A 25,459-nucleotide genomic window follows, 5' to 3' on the forward strand; every position below is an offset into this window, starting at 1 on the left:
ACTTCTCCAGTTCCAGACCCGCCTCTGATTGACCTGTCCAATAGCAGAGTCTATAATGAGGCCTCAATCTGCTGGAGGCTCTCTGATGACCACCTACCTACTGATCACCACATGCTTGAGTACCGCAGGTGAGTGCAAACATGACTTTGGGAGTAGAGGGATGTGTAGCGCCATGGATGAGTTTCAGATACTTGAAGGAAAAAATATAATTTTTCTCCAGACTTGGAGGCCCAGGCCAGTCCCCATCCCAGGAGGACGGTGAGGACAATGGTGTCTGGAGGGCCACAGACAGAGTGTACAGCCCCAGCACCGTGGTGTGTGACCTGGAGCCTGACAGTCTGTACTCCTTCAGAGTACGAAGCTGCAGGAACTCCATGTTCAGCCCCTACAGTCCTGAGGTCACCTTCCACACGCCACCTGCACCCGGTAAGCCTGAGACACATGATTTATTCTTGACAGTTAAAAATTTGTTGTATTTTCCCTTCAATCCTGTGTTGGTTCTTCTGCTGGAGACAGAGTGAAAGTGTTAAAGAATGCGGTGACTTTTATAAGACTTATTCAATTCAAGCTGTTGTTTGTTGTTGATGCTGAGCTCATTAATGACTTGCCACGCTGACTACTGGAGGACCAACCCCTGTTATTGGGCCTCTTTCTGGCAGCGGCTAAGCTTTTTCTATCCCCTCTAGTTCTCAAAGCACGTCTGTGCTGAACGCTGTGCTCGACTTTAGGGAGATCATAAAATGATGGATGCTCCATTGTTTTTAAAACAGTTTTGAATTTCCTTATAGCATGCAGGATGGAGGTAATGAAGCAGAGTGGTGGTGTAGTTTATCACCATAGTAATGGCTTTTGTTTCAGATGGCTGAAACCAATATAGCTTTTGTCTGTGTGCGTGGGAGTGGATGGCATACAGCATGTCAGCTTGGAGAAGAAACCTGCAGTTGCATCTGTTGCTGGCATTCTTAAGCTTTCCTCAAAGATGCAAGGTGGAATTCATTAACAAGGATTATCATTTCCAGCCATCTGCTGGGCTTGAATTCAAATGGAGCCTTCCCAGTAAGGGACTGTATCACTTTGATTTACATCCTGCTTGGAAGGTGTTAGTCTCCTCACTTTGGGCTGTTTTCTCTGGGTGTATGCTATAATTTCAGGAGTCAGGAGGTTTGCAGAGCCTTTTTTTTCCTTTTTTTTTTTTAAATGACAGTCATCCTTAAAATCTGAAAATCTCCAGATTCCACCACTCCGTCATGCCAGGAGCCTGTATCAACATCAGCTGTAAACATGTTGCATCCCCCTGCAATCTGATAGGCCTGCCTTTTGATTCGCGGATAAGTGTTGTTATTTGTGTTGTTTTGTTGTGCGATCGGAGCGTCCACATTCCTGTGCTCTCTGGTTCGTGTGAGACCGAATGGATGGACTCCGTGTGCGTCAGTAATGAGGTGGAATTTCAAGCAAGGGAAGGAAAAATGCAGAAGACAAAACATATATACACCCTTGTAGCTCCTGCAAGGAGCTGTTTATGATGTAACAGCTTCAGTTTAAGACAGCCTGATGTTCCTATGAGATGCTAACACTGTCTGCCCCCCAGCCAAGCAGGTGACTGACATGTCAAACATTGACATGTTAAACTTTGCCTGTTCTAAGTGCTCCTAAGTTGACATTTACATGACATCTTGACCAAAAGGACTGTATAAATGTCTAGCTAGCCTGAAAACCTACCTGGAAACTAATTTCACGCTGCATGAATTGTATGAGCTATCGTTTCTTTCAAGATTTAATAAATGGACGGTAGCGTCCATGTTTTATTAGGAATTTTGAATAATGCTCCCATCCAGTGTTGTTCCTATTTGTCCCCTGGCTGTGGCAAGAAAAACGCAGACGGGCCTGTCGGATGTCTAGCTTCAGGAGCAAAAGCATAAAATATCTGTAAACCAATGACGTGATTGTTTTTCTTAACAAACCTGACTGTCAGTATTGTAGTTTTTACCTGGTTACTCAACAGTATTGTATCACATTTTTAAAGCAGGATGAGCGATTGACCCCTGTAATAGAAACTCAGTTTATTAATAAAAATTAGGGATTTATTATGATTCAACTGTTTGGTCAGATCAGGAAACCTTAGACCCACTGATACCCAGATCGATAACAAACATAAGTAAAAATTTATTAACCTTTTTTCTACTACTTCAATGACCAGATTTTTTTTTTTTTTTTTTTATTTTTTTTAACTGACTTTTCTAATTAAATAAACTTGGAAAAATAAGAAATCCAGTCTGAGTTCTTGCACCTGCCTTATGCATCGAGGGAGCTGCATAATTTCTGCAATATTTCCTCTGTATCTTCCACTAAAACTGTTCTTAAAATATTCTGCAGACCCCAAACAATGAGGACAGCACAAAACGGTTTCCTTAGAAATGCTATGGACAAGAACAAAGCATACTGGCCCTTTTTTCCTCCCCATTATGGGGTGCTGCATTCTTTAGGGCTGGAAGAACAGATGGTGGCTTCAGATTCTGGGTTGGAGAAGGTGTGGAGGGAAAAAAAGGATTTGTACAAATGGTTAAAGATAACCATTTATGTCAGACAAATTCCTCAAACACCCACTTCTATATCTGCATGTGAACATGTTGTGTTTTTGTTTTTTCCCCCACAACCTTACACTTTTGCATGATGACACATTCAGTGTTGATGTTACAATACAAATAGTTGCTGAGGACTTGTAATACCGCAGTCAAATTTAACAGATGGTCTCCTGATGCTTCTGACTCATGCATCCAATGTCTGGAGGGAAAAGTCACCCTGTGTCACTGTGTATGTGGAGTCAGTAGTTCAAATGATATCAGACCATGTTCCTTTTCTTGTGTGTAATGGATGTATAGTCTACGGACTGTCTTTAGTTTTTACCCCTCAGCCATTAAAGGGTAATGGTGTTGGTGGATAGGTGGGAAACATGGACACTCAGGTTTGTGAATGCGATAACTTGAAAATGAAGCAACATTGAACCTTTGATAAGTTGATACCGCGGGCATTTCTATGGAAGGTCTTGGACAAATCTGCATCTCAGTGAACTTGAGGCTAAGCTCAGGTGTTTAGAATCTGAAAGTTTAGTGAATGCGATAACTAGACAAGGATTTCACCTATGGGTTTGAACTTATGGTGTATAACCCTTCAGTTGAATTTCTTGGATGTCAGGGTGCACAGACAATATTGAGTTCTTTATATAAAATCTAAAGAATGGAAACGGCTCGGGTTACTTTGTATACATATTTCAACATCAGCGATACAAAGTTTATCATACTCGAAAATGGGGACTCTACCAGCTTGTGTGCAATATTTGAAACAAATGCAAAGCTAAATAAGACAGCATAAAACTCCTGCCTCGTTGTCTGTTCACACGTTGGGTTAGCTTATACGAATATGATCATCATGCCCTAGTTGTTTAAAGGACTTCCCTAGACGCATGCAAATTAACTAGGTCCTCCCCAGTGTAGGCCTCAGATTGCAGAGAATAGCTGAGTGAACCGGCATAATCATGTTAGCTTACATGTATCCTGGTGTATGGTAATCATGGCCTTTGGCCTTCAGTCTATTTATAGAATACATTTTATTGCAGCCAGATGAGAAATATGGGACATGGTTTCATTAGACTTCTCTCCTTCATGGTGTTATGATGATGATGGTACTTGTAGTTCTTTATGTAACATTTTAAGATTGTGTTATAGCACCCTCTTGTGTCAGTCTTTGCCACTTACCCAGTAACAGAATAGAGATAATATTCCCTTTACGTGAGCTAACGTGAGCTGTGAAACTGGGTCTGTTTGTCCCTATTCATATTTCTGATTTCAGTGTACTCTTCTCCTCTTTGTTCACCCTTTTTATGTCTCACTTATCTAATTCTTCTGTTCTGTATTTTTGCACGCAGTGTTTGGTTTCCTGTTCAGTGACAAGTGTGGATTCAGCACGGAGAGACTCATTCTAAATAAGAGACGGGATACTGTGGAGAGCGTAGCCGGCATGGCCTTCCTGCTCGCAGCCGAACGTGTGCAGACAGGCAGCTACATCGGACTAGATTACATAATTGGGGACACGGGCATCTCTCAGGGAAGGTATGCAAAACACAAACAACCAACACTGGGACTTGATACAAAAATCTCACTGAGCAGTAGATTTTGTTTCGTCAGTGCAAAGTAGGTTTAATTGTAAGATTTTCTACCAGTTCCCAGGTTTAGTACAAATGAGCCCATTAGTGAATGAATGAGCAAACTGGTCATCATAACCTCCTGTTTCTGTTTCTGCAGTGAAAAAAATGCACTTTTTTTGTTTTGTTTTTTCAGACATTACTGGGCCTTTAAGGTGGAACCATACTCCTACATGATTAAAGTTGGCGTGGCCTCCGACACAAAGCTGATTGAATGGTTTCACAATCCGAGAGATACCAGCAGCCCAAGGTATGTGCAGCCATATTCCCCCCCCCCCCCATGTTGCTATAATCTATAGGCATAAGGTCTACAGGTGACAAATCTAACCATAACAAATGCAGTATAGCGCCAAGTGTATTTGAGCCATACCTAATCCTGTGATGTAAGAGAACCAGTATAAACTCTTAAAGAGCTTATTGAGACAAAGCCTGGCCTTTTCAGCAAATTAGCCCATGTAAAGAGAAGCATTACATAATGCAAATAAATTTGACTTCTATGGTAATTATGTGATACATGCAAATTGATCAGGACCAGGCAGTGTTCAGACAGTGCTTAGATGTTTCCTCCAAATCAATTGCCTGAAATTCATAAGTTCATGTAATAAGTTCTGCGTAAACTTTCCAAGTGCAAAACAAATCTTTACCGCTACCTTCCTTTTACCAGATATGACCACGACAGCGGGCACGACAGCGGCAGTGAAGATGCGTGCTATGAGCTCTCCCAGCCCTTCACCTTCGTCACCTTGGGCATGGGCAAACTCATCATCCCTAAGGCTTCTTCATCGTCCAGCTCTTCCACAGCAAACGCACAGTCTGCTGACCCCGGCAACCGCATGCTTCCTATGCCCCAGCGCTTGGGCGTGTGCCTAGATTATGACGCGTGCCGAGTGTATTTTTACGATGCCGACACCATGAGGTGCCTTTATGAGAGGCAGGTGGATTGTTCGGGAACAATGTATCCGGCTTTTGGCCTCATGGGCAGCGGCAAGGTTCAGCTGGAAGAGTTCCTTGCCAGTAAGAGACTGGCCTTCTGAGGAGTGCATTTAGCCTGGAATCCATTTCATCTTTAGCGTGTTCTGGGAAGAGCAGGTTTTATTGACAGGGTGATGGAATACAATTCAGACCATTTTTGAAGGTCAAATCAGGCAGATGTGATTAGGGCACTTGGTCCTAATGTGGAAATGGGATCCCTGCCAGGGACTGGCCCTTTTTTCAGTGTTGGCATGTATAATGTATTACCCACACTAAGATAATGACGCTGAATATCAGTGTCCACATACAGAGGTCTTCGGTAGTCAGTATAGATGTAAAAGGTCTTCTCTATATACCAAAGTCTCTGGATCTGGTAATTGTATTGGACCTGGTTTTATGATTAACTGCTCAAACTGAGTCTTTTAACATTAAACGCCTTCGATCTTACTTTCCTTATTTTTTTTTTCTTTCTTTTTTCAGGTTTCGGTTTAAATAGTGTTTGTCTCAATTAGTGGGTGGTTTGTATTTGCTTGTTTTCTGTAACCATTTGCGTTAAGGTAGCAGCATAGGTGTAGATATATTCTTAGTGGACCTGAGAGCCTTGTAGCTAATTGAAGCTAGCGCCTTTGTGCCTTTTTGTTTATTTTTGGTTTTGTTTTTTTCTAGGAAAGGGATGAATTCTCTCTAGCAAGCAGATGTTGACATTGCACAGGAATTATAAATACTGGATGTGAGGATTTAGTGTAGGTACAGTTGGATAGTTGGATCAGACACTGGTCTCATAGGTATTAGGACTTATTTACTCTTTGTCACAAACGCTACTCCTCCTCACACTTATGTTTAGCTGGTTTTGCACAATAAAATGAGTGTTGCACAATAAATGTTAGTCTTCACAGCTGGATCACTACTTGGTATAAACGTTGCCGATATACAGCTATCAGTACACTCTCACAGCTACCTTCACTAAGAGATGTAAACCCTGGAGTATTTACTATGATTTGAGACTTTTTGTGTTTCCTGTTGTTTTTTTTTTTTTGCTTTCACTTCTGTTGCACAGCACAATTTGACTTTAAACACCATAAAACTGTCAAGGTATCAGAACACCAGGTACTTACTGAGGTCTGTTTGACAGCTGCAAAGTCACAAATGGCTCTTCGCCACTGACGCAGTGCCAGTTCTACTTTGATGCTTTTGAGAACCAGCATAAGCTTTGACAGCTTTGATGCAAATGTTGCATGGCATTACATAAAAGTTGGGAGTCTTTCTTTCGGGCTACATCTGTGAATCACCTAACTTTCTTGCAGTAGTGCCTTTTGTAGCCACTTACTATGGATCCAAACTTGGGGCTAGCTTTTAGGACCCAGCAGCGCTGTCTAACTCAAAGGCATGGAGCTAGTTGTTGACTAGGCACTGCTTTGGTGGAAATAAAGCATATTAGCCAAAGCTTTTTTTGGTTCTGGTGCTGACTTGATTGCAACCCACATCTTTGTGGCCTCACAGCCTTTAGTTTCAGGAAAAAAAAAAACTAGCGCTTCAGGTTCTTACAAAAAGTGCTATCACAAATCGCACTGTTGAGTAGCTATGCTGTTAAAACCTTGCAAGTGTAGCATGTGTCGCTATCAGACGCCAGAGTGGCTGATTGTTTTTGATTGAATCGGCTTTGTTTTTTTATTTTTTTATTTTTTTAATTTTAAGAGCACACTAGACTGTTCAATAGGAAACCGCATTTGTTTTTTGTATACACGCGTACTGTATGTGGTTGCACCTGGGTGGGGGTGTGTGTGTGTGTGTGTGTGTGTGTGTGTGTGTGTGTGTATATATATTTTGATTTCTGGAGGGTTAGGGTCATCGGTGTGTGTGCGTTTTCTCAGGTTTCTGGCCTCGATTGAGGCTCAATGCTACCTACCTCTGTCCATCAGGCCTGGAAAACCTTAACTACTGTACCTTTCCTTACAGAAACTAGTTTGATTTGATTTACAGTTGTCCATCTAACAGTGCAGTATCTGCCTTCTCTTTCATGTCACGTAATAAGCTGATTTCTTGTTTGCTTTTTAAATTCCATGTACAGATTAATCCAGAGTATATTATTTTGGGTGAAATAAAGTACACAAATGTTCATATAATCGGTTGTTTTGCTTGTAGATCACTTTTAATGGAAATTACTGTAAGCAGATGTTACCTGGTTCAGTTGCTTTTTTTTGGGGAGACATTCTTGTTTCTGGTTTAAAAAAAAAAACATGAAATTTGCTCTTAATTTTATCTGGATAGAAATGTTTAGTCTCAAGGTGAAATATTTAATTTCTCTGATGGTGCAAAGTTTTATTTTTTTTGAAACCCCCCCCCCTCCTTACATGTTTATTTTCACTTGAGTCCTCAACATCTTTGTAAAACACTTCTATGCATTTATGAATTGGCAGTGCAGTTTTTGTTTTATTTCCATCACAGAATGTATTAATCACAGAACAAACTGAATGTCTTCAGGTTCTTAGTTTATGTACTTGTTCCACTTGAGGGTCACAGCACACTCATGTAGTTTATAGGATCCTGGTACAAGACCTGTAATCGCAAAACCACAGCTGACTCTAAATTAAACTGCATCCTAAATAAGAGGGTTTTTTTGTTTTGTTCTTTTTACTTACGAATTTAGAACCAAATATTTTTGCAGGCTGGCTCTCAATCTAATTCCAAGCTAGCACTTTAAAATCTGTAGCATGTCAGCAAATGTTTGGCTCTGCAGGTGTGTGTGTATAATGGGTGTGCAATATTATTACTGAATGGGCTGCAGAACTGAAGAGAACACTGAAGACACAAAAGCCTGTTTAAAAACAATTTGCACTGCTAACATTTTCTAGGTTACTTATGTGGTTTTAAAAAATGGGCTTTAGCTTGATGCGAAGTAAATGTTGAAACTTTCTTTTGTAAGTGCAACACTGAGATTTTCTAACCTGTATATCGGTGTCAGTGCATTCTTTAGAGAACTGTATGTGGTGTGTAAATGGTGGGTTTCTGTGTGTACCATGTTAAAGATTTGTCGGTATACTTCTTTGCTCTGATTCATGTAAAGGCTACACTTTAATTTCCTGTGTGGGGATTTCATGAAATAAAGGTAGTGTTTTTAAAAGCAGCTTTTCTTGTGGTCTTGTTTATGTATTTATACAGTTGTGTGGTTACTTTTGTGCATATCGCAACTGCTGAATGAATCGAACACTGTCCCAGTTACCAGACTTAAAATGTTCTTCAGCATCATCACAAGCCCTGTTACAGTTAAGTCTTCATACTTTAACATAAAATCTTGTTTGCAGTATGTAGTCTAGATATAGTATTCATTGCAATGAACATTTGAGACTGAACCACAGCATTTGGATGATAGGGTCAGAATATGATGTAAACTTGAAACTATGGATCCATCAGGCTCGTTGTGTTTCGGTTTCTTGGTCCACTTTGGGCCCTTAGTATCAGCTAAACATCACTTAGATACCAGTCTTATCAGAGTGTTATTATCAGAGTGTTATTGCTGACAATATTGACCTCTTTATGGCCACATTTTTAACCATTTTCTGATGTGTACATTTAATCTGGGCTTTGTGACACAAACTTAGATGAAACTGGTTTCTTGAACATGAAAATGAGGTCGCTGTACTCAAATGGCCTCCAGTCTCCAGATCTCAGTCCAACAGAGCGCCTTTGGAATGTGGTGGAACGGGACATCATACGTGTGCAGCCGACAGATCTGCAGCAACTGTGCGTTGCCATCATGTCAGTATGGACCAAAATCTCAAGGAATGTTTCCAGCACCTTGTTGAAGCTACACCACAAGAAATTAAAGAAGCTCTGTTTGTTTGTTTTTTACCTTCAAACAGTCTAACCCAGTAATAGCAAGGTACATGTCAGAGCCAGCATGTGTGAATCCTTTTGATAACCTGCACATTTTGGCCCACCCCTGCTAATAACAATTGATCAGCTCATTCTCCAGTATGTAACAGTTTCACTTCTGAATTTTCAAGCAGGGCTGTATCCAAAGATATACTGAAAATATATTTTTAGTGGCCTTTACCCTCATTTCGAAATGCTTTATTTTGTAAACGTCGTGCATTTCTTTCTTTTTCAGTCTTTTCTTTTGTCTAGTCTGTGCAGTGATACTCCAATTCCCATGTGTTAGCAATAATAAAATTAAAAAATAAAACACAGCCTTCACATTTTAGCACACAAACAATAACAAGTAGTCATTTAGGAAACCAAAACAGCATCCTGCAATCCCGATATTTGGTGGTTTCTGACTATAATGGCACGCATCAGGATTCTTCTCTTTTTTGTGGTTGAATTCGCCAAAGAAAGACTGAATCGTCCAATCATCCACCTGCAGGAGGATGCTGGTCTGTGAGGGTATTGGAGGAGGAGGAGGAGGAGTACGGACGTCACGTTGTCCACGCTCGCTGCCCGTCGTTGCAACGCGGAAGAGACGAACGAGGAAAGGGCGACTCCACGTCACTGAGGTGTCATATTGGCGTCAGTGCAACACAAGGTGCTACCTATCCCAGATATTCTCATTCATGTAGGTTATAATAACTCGTATGAGCACAAAGCGAAGGTATATCCATCTGTTTGTGCGCCGGGGGGGCCTCGGTGGAGACTCCGGGATTCCTCTGAAGGTAAAATACGCACATTTGTGTGTTTGTCCGCTACCTGCTAGCCAGTCTGACCGGAACCACCGGACGGAGCCTGCCGCTGTATTTCCTCTGGACACCGCTGACCTTTGCGGAGTAGAGAAAGCGATTCACACTGCTTTACCGATTCAACGTCGTAGTGGCGATTAGCGCCAGCACTTCAGTCTCCCGGTCACGGTTAGCTAGTCGGGATTTAAGGCTTCACAAGGCTTCAGAGCGTTGTTGACGTTTTCGGTTTGACAGTTGTCGGCGCCCCGCTGAGGACCTGCTGGCTGCACTCATTTACATCCACAATTCTTATCTAATGCAAATAGTTTAAAAACATAATCGGCTGCAGGCTGATTCACGGGCAGAATAATAAACGAGCAGGGTCCTCTGAGCAGTTGTGAGAAGTGCAGGTTAAACTGTAACTATACACGCCGAGGCCCATTCATTGTTGTGATTTTGAGCCCCACATCATCATCATCAGCAGATCCTGCAGATGTAAGAAGCATGTAATTCAGCAGAAGCTTAAAGGACCACAGCATTCATTGCTGGAGCTCATGAAAACAGTTGTGAAATGCCTCCTGTGGCCTCAGGGTTATCTAACATCGCTGCTTCACGTTAATAGAAGCCTTATTATTGTGCGTGGTTGGCACACAGCGATGGTCTGTGTTGGCAGATGGAGAAATGCTTATTTTGGCATGACGTGCAGCACTGTTTACAACAGTATTTTGTGATCATGGCTCCAGTGATCCCGGTGCAGTGTATCACACTCCTATAAAACCTGTGAAATAGGGTTTTTAATAATAATGTAGTTATAGAGTGTAAGTGTGTTCATCATGGCTGAACTGCTGGATATTACAGGGTTATTAAAGTGTTATAAGTTCCTTGTGAGTGACACAGTTATAACCTCATTCTGTCGATCTGTTTGCTCACATATTACTTCTATGCTTCATTAATTTATCTCCTTCAAGTTTCCTATATGTATCCTGTTTCTGTCTTGTGTTACTTCTGCTGTGATTTAAAAAACAAAACAAAACGTAGTTGCTTTTAAGAACCATCCACATGCTTATTTGAGTTTGCTTTCCATCATGATACTCTCACAGGTCTTCCCTATTTAAACATATACTGTCCAAATATCAGGCTGACGTTTATATAACAAATTGCTTGTGAATTGTTTATGTTAGGATATGTTTGCAGACTGCACTTTACTCATCGTCCATTCACTCTATGGTGACGGATTACACTTCTCAGTTCCATTCATGGTTAAATTGGCATCCTATTGCTTAAGATTGTTTTTTGTTTTCTCCACATGCCCAGGCTTGTGGGAAAGAGGTGTGTGCGTTTATTAAATATTATCAACACAGACAGACAGAAGAAGCTAGATGAGATAGACTGATAAAAGACTAGTTATAACCTTGGATGTATCACTCGATTATTTTCTAATGTAGCACTATAGCTTGTAGTTCAAATCCAGTAGTATTTATGTTTTTCAGCATGGAGGTATTTGCTTAAAAATATGGGAATGTTTTTCTTTGATAACACTGTCTACAGCAGCATTGCAGCCAGCTTACTCCTTCTATGAAATCAAATAGCACTCCTTCCCTGCAATCTTTCATTACATGGAATAGAAGAGTATGGTTTGCATTAACTCTAACATGTGGTTATGGTTTTGAAAATTATCGCACCCAGAACCTGTTTTATTGGAAACACCCATTTTTCACACCCTATACACACCTATTATTTCAAACCGATGATCGTGTACAGTATCAGTGTAAAATTACTTTGAGATGGGAGGGTGTCTTTGTCGCATTGTCTGCTGATTGTTAACTATTGTTGTAGGGTGTGTCGATAAGATGCCAAAAACCATAGAGCGCTGCATGAATAAAATTCTTCATTCTGGTTCGGTTTATTTGAGGACTGTGTTATTAATATATCACTGTTGTTACATGGAGGGAGCCTCTGTCATTGTGGCCTCTGTTAAGGCCACAATGACAGAAAACCTAACCTAGCATGTGTTTAATGTGGGAAAACTAGAGCTAGGGATCTAGAAAAGTGCTTAGAAATCTTTCTTCTCCAATTCAAGTAATTCTTGATTTAAGTGAACATCTAAGCGGACAGTTATATAGAAGCAACGCCAGCTCACAGCAAAACGAACACTTTGCATTTAGCTCAGCAGCTCTGAGGCTAATTGCAAAGCAAGAGGGAACTCAGATTAGGTGAAGTTTTGCTTCTCTTTTTGCAGGTAGCTTCGCTTCATGAGCAGTTACTGAGCAGTGATGAGGTCAGGCAAATGCCTGAGTGTCTGTTAGCTCTTTTGAGCCTATAATGTAATTTTGTGTTAGATTATAGATGACAGCATGATTATAATAAAACAGTGCTTCCAAATGTAGTATTGAGTGAGTGTATATTTGACATTTTAGCCCCTGTAAAGTCTGACAACAGGTTGTTTGCCCCTTAAATGAGAGAGGCATTCTCAATCTGATTTAATCTGTCTAATTGGTTGTCTTAATCGGTTAGCCCAGAGTACTATGACCAGGTCAAATGGCTGTGTGGTGGGTTGAAAATCTAAAGCTACTAAACGGTTGGCTAATCTGAGAAGGAAGTGTTTGATACGGCTGGTGACCGCTCTGTCTTGACTTGCACAGACAGCTTGACGTGATCGAGGACAGACCGTAGCCAAGTATGATGAGTTGTTTTGCGTGTGATATTAACGCCGTTGTTTGGCTGTACTATTTATTGACTTCCTCTCTCTCTTCCTTTTCCGTTTTATACATTGCATTGAGTTAAATTGTAATTTAAAATTTGCATCACATTTAGAATATGAGAACATTTACTTTCAGGTAGGTGACACTAATAATACGCCACTTCAGAGTGGAGAGTGTTAATGTAAGCTTATTAGGCAGAGATTGAAAACAAAACACTTCAGGAGCTCTTAGAGAGGTCGGCTCTTCAATAGTACAGGGACTGCATAGTCACTGTTACGCTTACTGAGTGCAAAAAAACAATGACAGGACTATTTGCTGAAATGAAAGCCTTCCTTTATGACTCAAAAAGGGGAACTTTAGTCAGTTCCTACTAGCAGTGGGGCATTGTGTTTACTCAGAGACTCTCTTTGTAAGATCATGTGAGGAACATTGTTGTAGGCTGACCCCCTAATTTTGTATTCTCAACGGCCAGTGCAGGTGAGAGGGTGAGCTATAGGCCAGGAAGTTATGGTTGGCCATGAGTTGTGCTGGTGCTGTTATATTTTTTTCCAAAATTCAGGTCTTTCCTATTTTGTTCTTTTCCATGTTGCGCTTTCAGTCAGTGGCTGATTTATTAGTGCTTGTGAAAGCTACATAGTAGTTTTTAATGTATGGATAATCTGCACCACTGCAAACACTTAGAGGTTCAGCGCATAAAATCTATAAATCCATTACTGAATTCTTTTAGGGGCATTTTTGTTCCTTTATTTAATAGTGAGAGGAGAAAGACCAGGGGAACACACACACAGTGAATCACTAAAGAGCCACAGGTCATATTAACCAAATTGCTTATGGCTGAAGGTGGTACTGGACGTCATTTCCTTACCCCTCCTAATTCAGGTGCATAATCATAGCTATGGTGGTCACTGTAGGATAAACAATTAAGTGAAGCTTGCTTCTGTGATACCAAAGTGAACTTTGAGGATACGCTGAACTTTTCTGTTGGTAAGCGCAGAAAAGCCTCTGTTAGCTGCTGTTAGCCTCTGTTAGCTGCTGTTAGTCTTTGTTAGCTGCTGTTAGCCTCTGTTAATGAAACATTTTTTTAAAGTTGATCTAGCATTGTTGGACTCAGATACTTAGTGGATAAAGTCCCGTATAATGTGAGAACGTAATCAAATTGTTTATTAGAGGGAAAGTGTATATTTATGTCTACAACATTCTTTTTTCTATCAATTGACCTTAAAAAATCAACTTACTGTACCTGTAAATAACTGTGCTAAGATTTGATCTTTTTCTAGTACATCCATACAAAAAAAAAAACCTCTGAAAGAGCGCTTTGGATGATTTCTAAGTCTCTCCTTCACTTCCTTCCATTCGGTGTTTGTCTGGCTTTCCCCTTGGGTTATGTCTGTCTGTACAATTTAGTTGTCAAGTAAATGTTAATTGTAATGTGTGACATGTTAAACAGAAATCAACCCTCCAGGTCTCATAGCAGATCTAATAATAGTCACGTAAAGACTTTCTTTACATGCACTTCCAAATAAAGAGACTTTTTTACTGTTTGATCTTATGAAATATGAGATGTATCAGAGCAGCACTTTTTTTTGTGAGACACGCCAGATGACCTTAAAGTAGGGATGTGCTAAAAGTGAAATTCTCGGCTAGTATTGATGTTTTTAAAAAACCAATTTGTCCAGTAGCCGATGCCAAAACAGATGTTATTTTTTGGTTTTCTTGTTAGTTTAATCCACTTTTGTGCTAGAGAGAAACAAAGAAATTCTCATTATAAAAAAATAATTGAACTATTTTAAAGTCTTTCACCCCTTCGTCCCTCCTGTCTTCAGACATTTAGCAAGCCCCGAATTGATGTGGCTCAGCAGATGAACATCGACTGCTGCTAGCGCTGAATGTTATCTGACAGGCTGATGACAGACAAAAAGGCCTTTTACAGCCAGAATACCTGCTTTACCAAATGAAAAATACTGCCTCTCATTCTGTGAGATCTCACACCTTTGTGAGAGTGTTAGATCCATCTTTGTTCACATGCACTGATGTACAATAAACAGAAGTACACCTCAGCTAAGCCCCTTCAGTATGCTGGGTGTATTCAGACTTGACAACCACTTTATTTGTATGGAATAAATGTGAAATGAGATTCTGTTTTTGCCTCTTTTGAGCTCTTTTGAGGCAGGTGTTTGATTAAATTTTTCTATTAGAGAAAGTTCACACATAGACACTAGGAGAAATGGTGTAAACAACACTGTTTTGGTTTAAGGAATCATTTCACATGCCCGATTTGGGAAAAATCTCTTAAGTATGACATTTTGTCCATATCGGAATGGTAAAGATGCAGCAGGAACTTTAAGAGTGGGAAATGTGAGCAGTTTGTGCAGTTAAACTCCATTTTTGAAAAATAAAATTGTGCTCCAAGGGTTAATGGACCGGACTTTGAGAGTTCTTAGCTGTCACATAAATGTTTGGCACCAGAGAAGAAGTGGTGTATGCCATGCAGTATTCAGGAGTTGATGAATGGTTTATTTATTAATTGTTTCTTTCTGCTTGTTCTCTCAGAGTGGCCCACTGCTTCAGCTTTTAAATGGGTGAATCAGGCTCACGGCGATCAACTCTTGTTTCCCGCCTGCCAATCTTCCGCCGCAGCAGCAGCAAGAGGCAGGAGTCCCTTCCCTCCTCTCCATCTTCAGGTGGAGTGGGAAATGGCGTCCACACCTCCTCGCCTTCCAGCACCAACTCCAGCTCCGGCAGTACCGGGAAACGGCGGAGCCTGTTCCGCACGCCATCTCTCAGCTTCGCAAGTAAACGGAACAGCGATCCACGCGTCCAGCCTATCAACCTCAACCTCACACCGCCGCTGACACAGGGCACCGATGCCAACGGAAATAATCAGCAGGCAATAAGCACGTCGGTGTCAACGGGGTTCAGTGATGGCGGCGGACGGCCCAAGTCACGCCACTCATTTGGATTTGGCAGCCACAAGCAAAAGAAAATCACACGCTCTCAGACTGAGGACTTTGACAAGGCTTCATCATCGTCCTCTACGACCAATCGAAACGTGTTCATCAACTGCATCAGCAGCTCGGGAACCAACGAGGGCGATGACTCCGGGATCCTCGATGACTACAGTGGCGGCAGTAACAACAACAAACGGTCATCACGCCAGAAGAAACAGCTGCTGCCGAAGTCTTTCTCAGCTCACCAACGCTTCTCCCGGACATCTGATCATCACAGGCCCCCTGAAGTGAAGCTGGAGCCTCCCAGCACCACCACTACCATCACTCCAGGGGCAGGAGGGCTCACCCCAGGATCCTGGCCTGGTGAACTTGGTGCTGGTGGTGAGAGCTCACTCCAGTCCCCTATGATATCAGAGGATCGAACCACAGCGATCACTCCTTCCGAATTCATTCCAATCACTGAAGACTCTGTATCTGAAGTAGATGCGCTGCCAGCTCCGAGCCCTGGATCAGGTTCAGCACCAGAACCGGCCTCTACGCCAGGGGTGGATACGGAAGCTGCTCCACCCGATCATCCACCTGTTCCAGAAAACTTCAGCGTGGCTGTCTCTACCTCCCAGGTATCATGTTTGTTTGTTGAAGAAGGTTTAAAATCATATGGGGTTAACCAGTATAGACTTACAATGAGTTTAATAACAAATAACAGCTTTTATGATAAAAACGCACCACATTTAAATACTAAGTAATCGGTCTGCATGCAACCAAATAGACTTAAAAAGATAAAAAAATGTTAGGGCTTCAGGAATTCAGAGTACAACTGCAGTTGCCGTTAAATGCAAAAACAAGAACAAGCACAAAGGCCGAGTATTTGTGACCACTGTTTGGAGTGTGTGAAATATGGAATAAAAGTTGAGCACCGGGCATAAAAAATCCTTTTATTGAAAGAGCTTAGGCATGAAAAAGAAGAATAGTGCATGTCTGAATTCTGCCCTTCGCATTTCACACCTTTACGCTCACAACTTTTCCTCTTTCAAAGCATTTATTCAAAGATATTATTCTGTTTTACTGCCAGCTGAGGTAACTTCAAAAAATGAAACCATTCACTTTCCTTTATGGCTTTAGAGTAGTAAAGACTGCATTATTTTGCTGTCTAAACATGTGCACTTTGGTGCATGAGAACACAAACATCCACCTTTTAAATGCTAGCTGAAGGGCGATCTTCTCTATGTAAACTGTTAGCTTTTTGCTTCATTATGTTGCCAGTGAGAAATTTGAACTCTGCACATACTAAATAAAATGCCTTCTCCTCAGGTTTTCTTCACTCCTGCCCAATCAAGCACTGAAAAACCCTTACTCCCGGACACCAGCACAGCCAACAACACGGACTATGAGACTGCCGTTTCCGTCTCGGAGCCTGAGACGGCCGTACCCTGCCTACCTCTGCAGGAACAGTCACTGGAGGAGAGGAAGGAGAGGGAGGAGGAAAGGAAGGAAGCGAGGAAAGAGTTGTCAGCAGAGAAGAGGGAGGACTTGGACCTAGAGAGGAAGACAGGTTACCACACAGAGACCACAAGTGAGAGCGAGGCGTGCGTCGTACGCAGTGAGGGCTGCCACTCTAACCCTGAGCAGTCAGAGAGGAAGGCAAGAACCACGCGATCTTTTCAAGAAAGAGGAAGCTTCTGCGGCTGCCACGAACCCAGACCCTCTCACTTGAGGAAACCACACACAGGTATGGAATTCAAGCAACCGCTTGCAGGTAAATAATATATTTACATGCAAAGCCAAAGCCACAGGCATACAAATATATACAGCGTATGTGGTCAGTGAGAGTCATAGAGCTGGGTTGATCCCATGCTGTAAGAAACACAAACCAAGAAAAAAATGTACACACATTACGTTTGCTGGAAACTAAGCCTTTAACTTCACACATACACTTTTTTCACTCTGACACTTTTATTGTCTTGTACTTCTTTTCACACTTCATGACTTAAACACACAGACTCACTGTACTGACTCGAATAGATAAGGCATTTTCAAAAACACCAGTGTAGGGTTTGGGAATAAAAGGCTCAAAATGATATCACAATATTTTACAATATTTTTGAACTTACGATCATGATTTTGATGACAGTTTAGAAGATATAGAGAAAAAAAACTACTGAACAACATTTTATCTGTAATTGCAGCGACAGAGAGGAGCATTTATTACTGCAAACAAAATGAGGGCATTTTCTATCCTCCTTTTCCAGCGAATTACTGTCAGTGATGACAGACTACCTAATTGAAAGTGTGAATCTGTTGCCACAAGGTGCCAGCAGAAGCAGCATTACAGTGGTGACACAGTATAAGTCGAATGCTTTTCTGCTATGTAACCGAATCAGTAATTTCATTCCACTGTTTGCTCGTCCTGTCACACCGAGCGATGCTTGGGGGAGTCATTTGTTTACTATTGGTTGCACATGACCAGTTGCTAGTATCTCCACGTCGTATGGATTCTGATGATGTGTTTTTGCCTCAAGTGGCGAAACACATTTGGTACTAAATCATCATCATGAGAAGCTGACACATTGCTCTTGCTCTCAGATATGCCTGGGCTTGTCTTGTTTGGAATTGCTGTATTGATTGATATCATGATATGACACTCATTTCATGAAGCTTTCTACATGCTGTTCTTGAGCTAATCTGAAGGTCACATTAAGTTTGTAGCAACTGACTCTGCACACTACGCACCTCAGCATTCACTGACCCCACTCTGTGATTTTATGTCGCCTACCACTTTGTGGCTGGGTTCATGTCGTGCCCAGTCACTTCCACTTTGTTATAATACCAGTAATAGTTGACTGTGGAATACTGGAGTTGTTGCACAGGCTGGAATTCACTGAGCTCCTGAGAGCGACCCATTCTTTCACAAAGGTTTTCAGAAGCAGTGTGTATGGTTAGGTGCTTGATCTGTACACCTGTGACTATAAAAGTTATTGAAACACCTGAATTTAGTTATTTGGGTGGGTGAATAAATACTTATGGCAATATAGCATACATCATAGCAGGCCTTATTACCATCTTGTAGGCCTTACCTTTGACTCTTGCTGTTATCCTCTATCACAAATCACCCCTAACACTTTTCTCCGCCTACTTCACCCTGGCTGCACTCTTTTCTTCCCCTCTGTTATGCACCGTTTGTTGCTTCGATTTGCATGAGACAGGTGAAGGTATTTAAACTCATCCGACTTCACCCCTTCTGCTCATTGAATCGTCATTGTTACACCTGTCTCCTTCTCGTTCACAGACAACTTTCATTCCTCCTTTCCAGAGCATACCTCCACCTCTCCTGTTTCTCTTCCACCTGCTACCTATTCTCAGGGGCGATCGCAATGTCATCAAACACTATAGTCGAAAGAGAGTTCTGCGCTACCACTACAAACACGAAAGGGCTCATCAGGCCCAGTCCCTGATGTAATCCTACCCCCACCTTGAACTCATTTGTTACCCCTACCATACACCTCATCACTGTCTCACTGTCCTCAAACATGTCGTGGGCCTGCATCACATACTGATGCATGCAAACATATTGAACGTGAATCATTGTCGGATCCTAAATTGCTGTTTTTCCATGAAAAAATTTATGGAAACACAATTATTGTATTATTGGAGATGTTCATTTGTAAGTATGATCTGAACAAATTGCTGTTAATATAATCACTGTTACATTTTCATCAAAAAAGATCCACATTCATCTCTGCTGAAATGAGTTTGACAGTAAACATTTATTATGAAGTTAAAGTGATGCTATGCTCCTGCTACTTCAGTGTTGTTTGGTTTTATTACTTCCCTATGCGTGATTGTACAAGTGTGAATTAGAATGCCAATAAAAATCTTGAGAGTTCATTACCAAGCCTATCAAAGAGATTCTCCCAGGAAGCTGATAAGTGGAGGTGCTGTAAATTGGCATAATCGAGATTTAAAATGATATTATTCTCATGTCTCACAGCTTGTTCCCACTTGATGATTGCAGACTACAAGATGATTTGTATTGACATACGGAGCATAATGCCTTTGCATTGTTTGCTTCCAAATTGTTTGCTAATTCAAAGTTTGGAGTGAGAATGTTTCCAGACAATAAACGAATTAGAGCTGGAAATCGGCAACATGAATTTCAAATCAGATTTGAAACTCGTGTGGCTGTCAGTCCTTCTTGCAGCAGTTCAGGCAGTTAATCTGGAAAAATCCTTTCAGTATATTAAATTAGTGGCAGCTGTGGACTGACTGAAACAGTAAGCGTCACATTGAAAGTGTTTTTCTTAAATAAAGCTGATTTGTTAATGTTATTCTTAATTCACCTCCAGCTGCTGCAACACAATTGACACTTTCTTCTTGCCAGACTTTCTCTGGTAACAACAAAAAAATTCTACACAACGATTCTGCTCAAACCTTCAGCCCATTATTAGGATTTCTGACAATTACTTGCCTCTCTGTAGTTACTAAAAACATGAATCTATTGTGTTTATTACACAGGAATACATGTGGAGGTATGGAGATGCTTAGGAGAGAGGGCAGCAGGAATAGAGAAGTGTGTTGGTATACTGATACGCTTGGAGATAGGGAAGGTAGATAACTTTACATTCCCGTGTTTAACCATCCAAAGCAGCTGAGAGTGCTCAAGAGAGGTGAAGAAGAAAGGGTTGAGTGGGTGGAGACGACTATCGGGGTGATTTGTGACAGAAGGAAGCTGCAAGAGTGAAAAGAAAGGTTTACAAGATGGCACTGAGACCTGCTATGATGTATGGTTTGGCACTTACAACAAAGACAAGAGGCCAAGTTGAAGATGCTAAGATTTTTGTTAGGACTGACCGGAATGGAAAAGATTAGAAATGAGGAACAGCTCAGGTTGAGTGGTTTAGAGACAGTTAAAGAGGCAAGGTTTAGACGGTTGGGACATGTGCAGAGGAAGTATAGTGGATATACTGGACACAGGATGTTGAATATGGAGCTCCCAGGGCGAAGGACAAGAGAAAGACCACAGAAGCGACAGAAGAGGATGTTAGAGATCGAGTGAGATGAAAGCAGACAATCTGCTGTGGCGAGCCCTAAAGGCACCAGGCGAAAGAAGAAGAAGATTTGAATCATTCAAACATGAAGTCCAGGGTTTCACTGGGAGGACTGTCTAAACTGTTTGATGAGGAATCAGAGGTCAGTTGCATACCGGCAATACAGGCACTTTTGGCTGCTCCCTTATTTTCTTCGCCACAGCAGATGGATCCACTCGTTTGATTTGGTTCACACAATTTTATGCCAGATGCCATTTCTGATGCAGTCCTCTCTTTTATCCGGGCTTAGTACTGGCATTATGTCGCCTTCTGACTGGATTTGTGTTTCCTCACGTTCTCGAACTGAGGATCTTTCACTTGTGAGACAAATGTGGTAACCACTGTACCGCTAAATTGTTGTTTTGTTATCTTCACAGTTGAAACTGAAGAGACTTGATGATCCACCAAGGTTTAGTCATGTTCAAAACATCAACTCCAAGGTTTTAGATTCACGTTTCCTGTATAAAATCTGGGCATTGATACACTTTGATGATGCTCCCAATTTGCCATGGCTTTTTTTTTCTTCTGTTAGAAACTCTAGAAGGACTGACTGTAACCTTGATTATTGCAACTGTTCAAGGTATGAACAGTTGCAATAATAAGTTGTGCAGTCGAAACATGGCTTGATTGAAGGACTGTCTGCAAGCAAACACGTAACATGGTATTAATGGCCTATTTTAGCAACACACAGACACACACAGCATGTTGCAATCCCTCCTGAAGGAAAGTAGCTGAATATTGATTTACACTTTGAGTTTCTGGCTTCCAGGCAGTGAGAACTACAGACAGACTATCACTGAGACAGATAAGCTCATCTGTTGACTCTACAAAAAAGGAATTTTTGTGCAAACATTTGAACAGTCTACAATAAGGGTCCCAATGTGTTGTAACTCCATGTGTAGTTACAGATGCAATCATGGCACTTCTTCAGGGTTCTCATGTCTGCTTAGTGTTTGCATGAAGACTACCGACTTACATACCTGTTGTTTGCGTGTGTATAGGTTCAGGTAACAGTGTGTAAGTGTAGCAAGAAAGAAGGAAGATAAAATGGCTCATACAAAGTCTTGTTTTTGTGCGTGTGTGTCTCCTCTTGATTACTGACAGGATGTGGTATTGTCTCTCTGTTTTCATCTTCTAGGAGATCAAAGTAGAGCAATTATAACAATCTTTCATTTAGGAGTATTTCCCCTGAAATTTCCCATTCATTGTCTACTTTTATTGTTACACAGCAATCTTGGTGTTGGAACTCAGACAAAACCTGATTATTAAAAAACAATAAATAGCATTTGACCAAAAGCAATATTGCTGAAAAGCTTCGTATATGGAAGATTGAATGTCGTTTAAAATGCTGAATATAGAAAAACATTGTGATTTAGTTTCATGAAACAAAAGCCCTTCTCTAACAGGAAATAGGGCTGACTCCATTAGGAATACAATAAAACATGATTACATCTATGCTTGTGGAATCACTGTTATAACAATTTCACCTGAATTCATTATTTCTCTCCATCTGTCTGACTGTGTAATTCTCTTTGTTTCATTCTTTCCTCCAGCCTCTCTGTGCAGCAGTGCCAGCCCCTACCACGAGGTGATGCGGATGGAAAGACGTCTGCGCTCCTCGTCCGAGGGGGCTGGTGGTCCTCGTATCCATGGAAACCACAGAGAAGCCCCCGGCATGGAGGGATGTGGTCTCCTCAAACACAGAAACAACTCCTCATCGTCTAAACTCGGGAGCCTGGTAGGTCTTAAGCTTTCTGTGTCTGTTTGCCTGTGTGTTTATTCGACAGCAGTGCCCTTCGATGATTATGTCATCATTAGTTGCTTGTGCACATTTGCGGTAAACTATTTTTTATTTATATATATTTTTTACATCAGCAAGTCATATATTTTTGTGAGGTTATAATGCATTTCCACATCTTTAAATAAAGGAAATAAAAGTATAAAGAAAAAAAAGTTAAAAATATATTGATGTGTGTGTGTGTGTGTATGTTTGTATCTATGTGTTTCTGTATATTTAAAGCACTTTTGTGCTTTATTATTTGTCTGGTGTTGTGGTGCTTCATATCATGCATACATACTCATTTGTGTTGAGTTGCCAATGGGAGTTTTGTCTTTTTGGTCAGTGATGGAGGCACTTTATTAAATGCACGCATCTCAGATCACATATTGGCCACGCCACTCTGTTGGCCATGAGTCAAAGAAATTCTCCTCAGGAACATAGCTAACATGATGAGGGACAATTGATTTTATTGTGATAAATGCAGTAGCAACCAATTGTGCATACCAAGTTTTACAGCTAGTTGCTATAGTTTGTGTAATTTGTGCATGTCTCTGCTGCATCCCAGAATGCGCCACATAGCTGGCTACAGGAAGGTGTTTAGCTCGAACTTTCAGCATACACACAGTAGTTGGATCGGATCAAAGTTGGATCACATTTATGCCAAAAGCAAACCCCACTGGAGTTTATCTGGAGCTGGACCTATCTTCTCCAAAGCGTCTTGTTTTGATCCACAGCTGAGTGCAATTAACACATAAACATCTGCACAAACAAACTACACTAAGGGAGAAAACGAACCAGGATTTAATTGAAACAGACTCAACGGTGCAGGAGTGAAAACACCCGTAATGTCCACAAACTTGAATCAAGTGTAAACAACAGATACCCTCAATACTCTTGGGGTATACTGGTGCTGAATAAAAGTTGTGCAGTTCTAAATGTAAAACTTTCACGCTGGCTAAAGGACCCTTAAAGAGGATACTTGTGGAAATGCTGCTGGGTTTGGTCACTTTCACTAACAATTTCAAGTCATTATTAAAGTAGTGCTACGACTCTCTGACCTTACTTTTTGCCACTGCTGTGTAAACACAGCTGGTGTAAACACTGTGCTGCCTGTTCATACTGGCACACCTATACTCAGTGTACATGAAGGGTTATTTGAAATGCATTTACAGGCTTATTAGTAAAGAAAGAGATTTAAAAAAAATCCTTGTCTGGATGAAGATGGTTTGCTATTTAAAATCATGTTTTAAATGATTACATTTAATTTCAACAATACACATAAAGATAAGAACGAGGGGAAAAATACCCTCTTCAGTTGATTACTTGATTGTCATTTCAAGTATAAAATTGTGTCTCTTTTGAAAGGGAATAAAAAGAGAAGATGTAATTGGCCTCAATCATAGCCAACCACTAATGCAATGCCGTTTAATATGTAATGTAATAAAGGATCCGGCCTAATCTCACTCAGTGCTCATGCCTCTGGCTATGCAAACACTAAATGTTCCAGCATGCCCTCAGCAATGCAGACATAGCTCTGTTTACTTTTTCAGCTTTGACTCAGAAAAAATGTTGTAAACTGTTGGTGTGATGTATGTTGGTGGTGAGTAAGTGTCCTGACAATCTCAGGAAGTGACATTTTGAAATGAGATGCTGTTGAATCGACTGTAAATGAAATGGTGAATGCAGAAGTATACACTGTAGAGGTGGAACAGGTTAATGAGGATCACTACTTCTCGATTCTTTTTTAGTGGTACTTAACAAACGGATTAGGGAAAAGTGGTTCGTCAAATCACAGATTTTTACTAAGGGATGTACATGCTCAGCAAGGCTGGTTGTGTCATTTAAATGATTTTCAATTGGTACCCAAATGGGGCCCAAAGTGTGACAATAAAATATCCCCCCCAACTCTTGATACTAGGCAGGATGGATCCATGATTTCATGCCTCAGTTTCCTGCTCTTAAACTGACAGGAAGTGGCACCCGGAGTGGTCTTCTGCTGTTGTACATTCAGAGATGCTCTTCTGCATACCTGGCTTGTAACGAGTGTTTGTGTGAGTTACTGTTGCTTTCTTTATCAGCTAGAAGCAGTCTAGCTGATAAGAAGCCAGACGTCATCTGACTTCTGGCATCAACAAGGCATTTTCACTCAGAGAACTGCATGCTCATTGGTTAGTTTCTCTTTTTTGGACCATTCTTTGTAAACACTATGGATGGCTGTATGGGAAATTGCCAGCAGATCAGCAGTTTCACCGTGCCAACTTGAATATGGCAGGGTTACTGCACTCTGATTCTTGGTCGGTGAATGCATGTCAGGTGTAGATGATGGTCTTGAAGTGTATTGCCAAATCCCTCATTGCTATGGTATTGTATCATACTATGAGGGATTGTGTGATTCCAACCCCTAATACAAGTCCTTTGTACCTTACTCATTGCATCTGTCTCTGGACATAATGCACACTTCAGTAAAGATGAAGGAATGTCTTCTTTTCCTTTTCTTTGTATATAAAGGGCCCGTCAGGGGCCTGAGTCATGAAGGAAAGGTACGAGCCTGGGAGTGTGTATTAAATTATGCATCACCACTGTTACCGTCATGTAAATTTGTGGGGTAGCTGTTAGGTATAGACCTAAGTGTGAATTTAGATATTTTCGTGTTTGTTATGATGAGCTTTCTAATTAAATACAGAACTAAACTTAGTGAGGGCATGACTGGGATACAAATGGTTTGCTTATTGTTTATACGTATACTGTTTGGATGATTATGGTGGTAATGTGTTACAGAGCCTGTGGGATACAGTGATTATGCAACGCAAAACAGAGAACGGCTGAAGGATACAATACAAAAAACTAAAGATTTAGTTTGCAGTGACAAATGACTAATTTGTTAAATTTGCAAAGATAAACTGTGACGTGCCGCTGTGGACTGAAGCAAGCCGATGTTTGCTTGAGCTGTTTGGCGATTTCATTCCAGTAGTTATTGTTTTTTGATATCCCTCTGAGAAGCTGTGAGATATTTATTTTGTCACCATATTCAGTGCTGTTTGCTCATAAGTCTCTCAATGACAGCTGTGATAATACTGTGACAGTCTGACAATGATTACACTCAAAAGTGGCTAAAAAAACATT

The 25,459-nt window shown here is 41.0% G+C and overlaps 2 protein-coding genes across 10 annotated transcripts in view; both read left to right on the forward strand.

Annotated features, from left to right (window-relative positions):
- The window catches only part of trim36 (tripartite motif containing 36), a 32,228-nt gene extending 23,934 nt beyond the window's left edge, over nt 1-8,294 (forward strand). For all 6 annotated transcript variants that reach the window (XM_025897065.1, XM_025897066.1, XM_025897067.1 and 3 more), the window contains 5 exons: nt 11-128; nt 221-426; nt 3,923-4,106; nt 4,335-4,448; nt 4,863-8,294. In XM_025897065.1, the coding sequence (XP_025752850.1) occupies nt 11-128; nt 221-426; nt 3,923-4,106; nt 4,335-4,448; nt 4,863-5,232 (992 nt within the window). In that variant the 3' untranslated portion in view covers nt 5,233-8,294. The remainder of the gene's footprint in view (nt 1-10; nt 129-220; nt 427-3,922; nt 4,107-4,334; nt 4,449-4,862) is intronic.
- Nucleotides 8,295-9,562: 1,268 nt separating this feature from the next.
- The window catches only part of ccser1 (coiled-coil serine-rich protein 1), a 125,491-nt gene continuing 109,594 nt past the window's right edge, over nt 9,563-25,459 (forward strand). For 2 of the 4 annotated variants that reach the window (XM_019365959.2, XM_005452091.4), the window contains exons 1-4: nt 9,595-9,819; nt 15,075-16,092; nt 16,784-17,201; nt 22,110-22,294. In XM_019365959.2, the coding sequence (XP_019221504.1) occupies nt 15,100-16,092; nt 16,784-17,201; nt 22,110-22,294 (1,596 nt within the window). In that variant the 5' untranslated portion in view covers nt 9,595-9,819; nt 15,075-15,099. Of the gene's footprint in view, nt 9,820-15,074; nt 16,093-16,783; nt 17,202-22,109; nt 22,295-25,459 lie in introns of all 4 variants that reach the window. The other 2 variants (XM_005452088.4, XM_005452087.4) reach the window with 2 other exon arrangements.

Source organism: Oreochromis niloticus, linkage group LG12 (genome assembly GCF_001858045.2).
Source record: "Oreochromis niloticus isolate F11D_XX linkage group LG12, O_niloticus_UMD_NMBU, whole genome shotgun sequence".
Lineage (NCBI taxonomy): Eukaryota > Metazoa > Chordata > Actinopteri > Cichliformes > Cichlidae > Oreochromis > Oreochromis niloticus.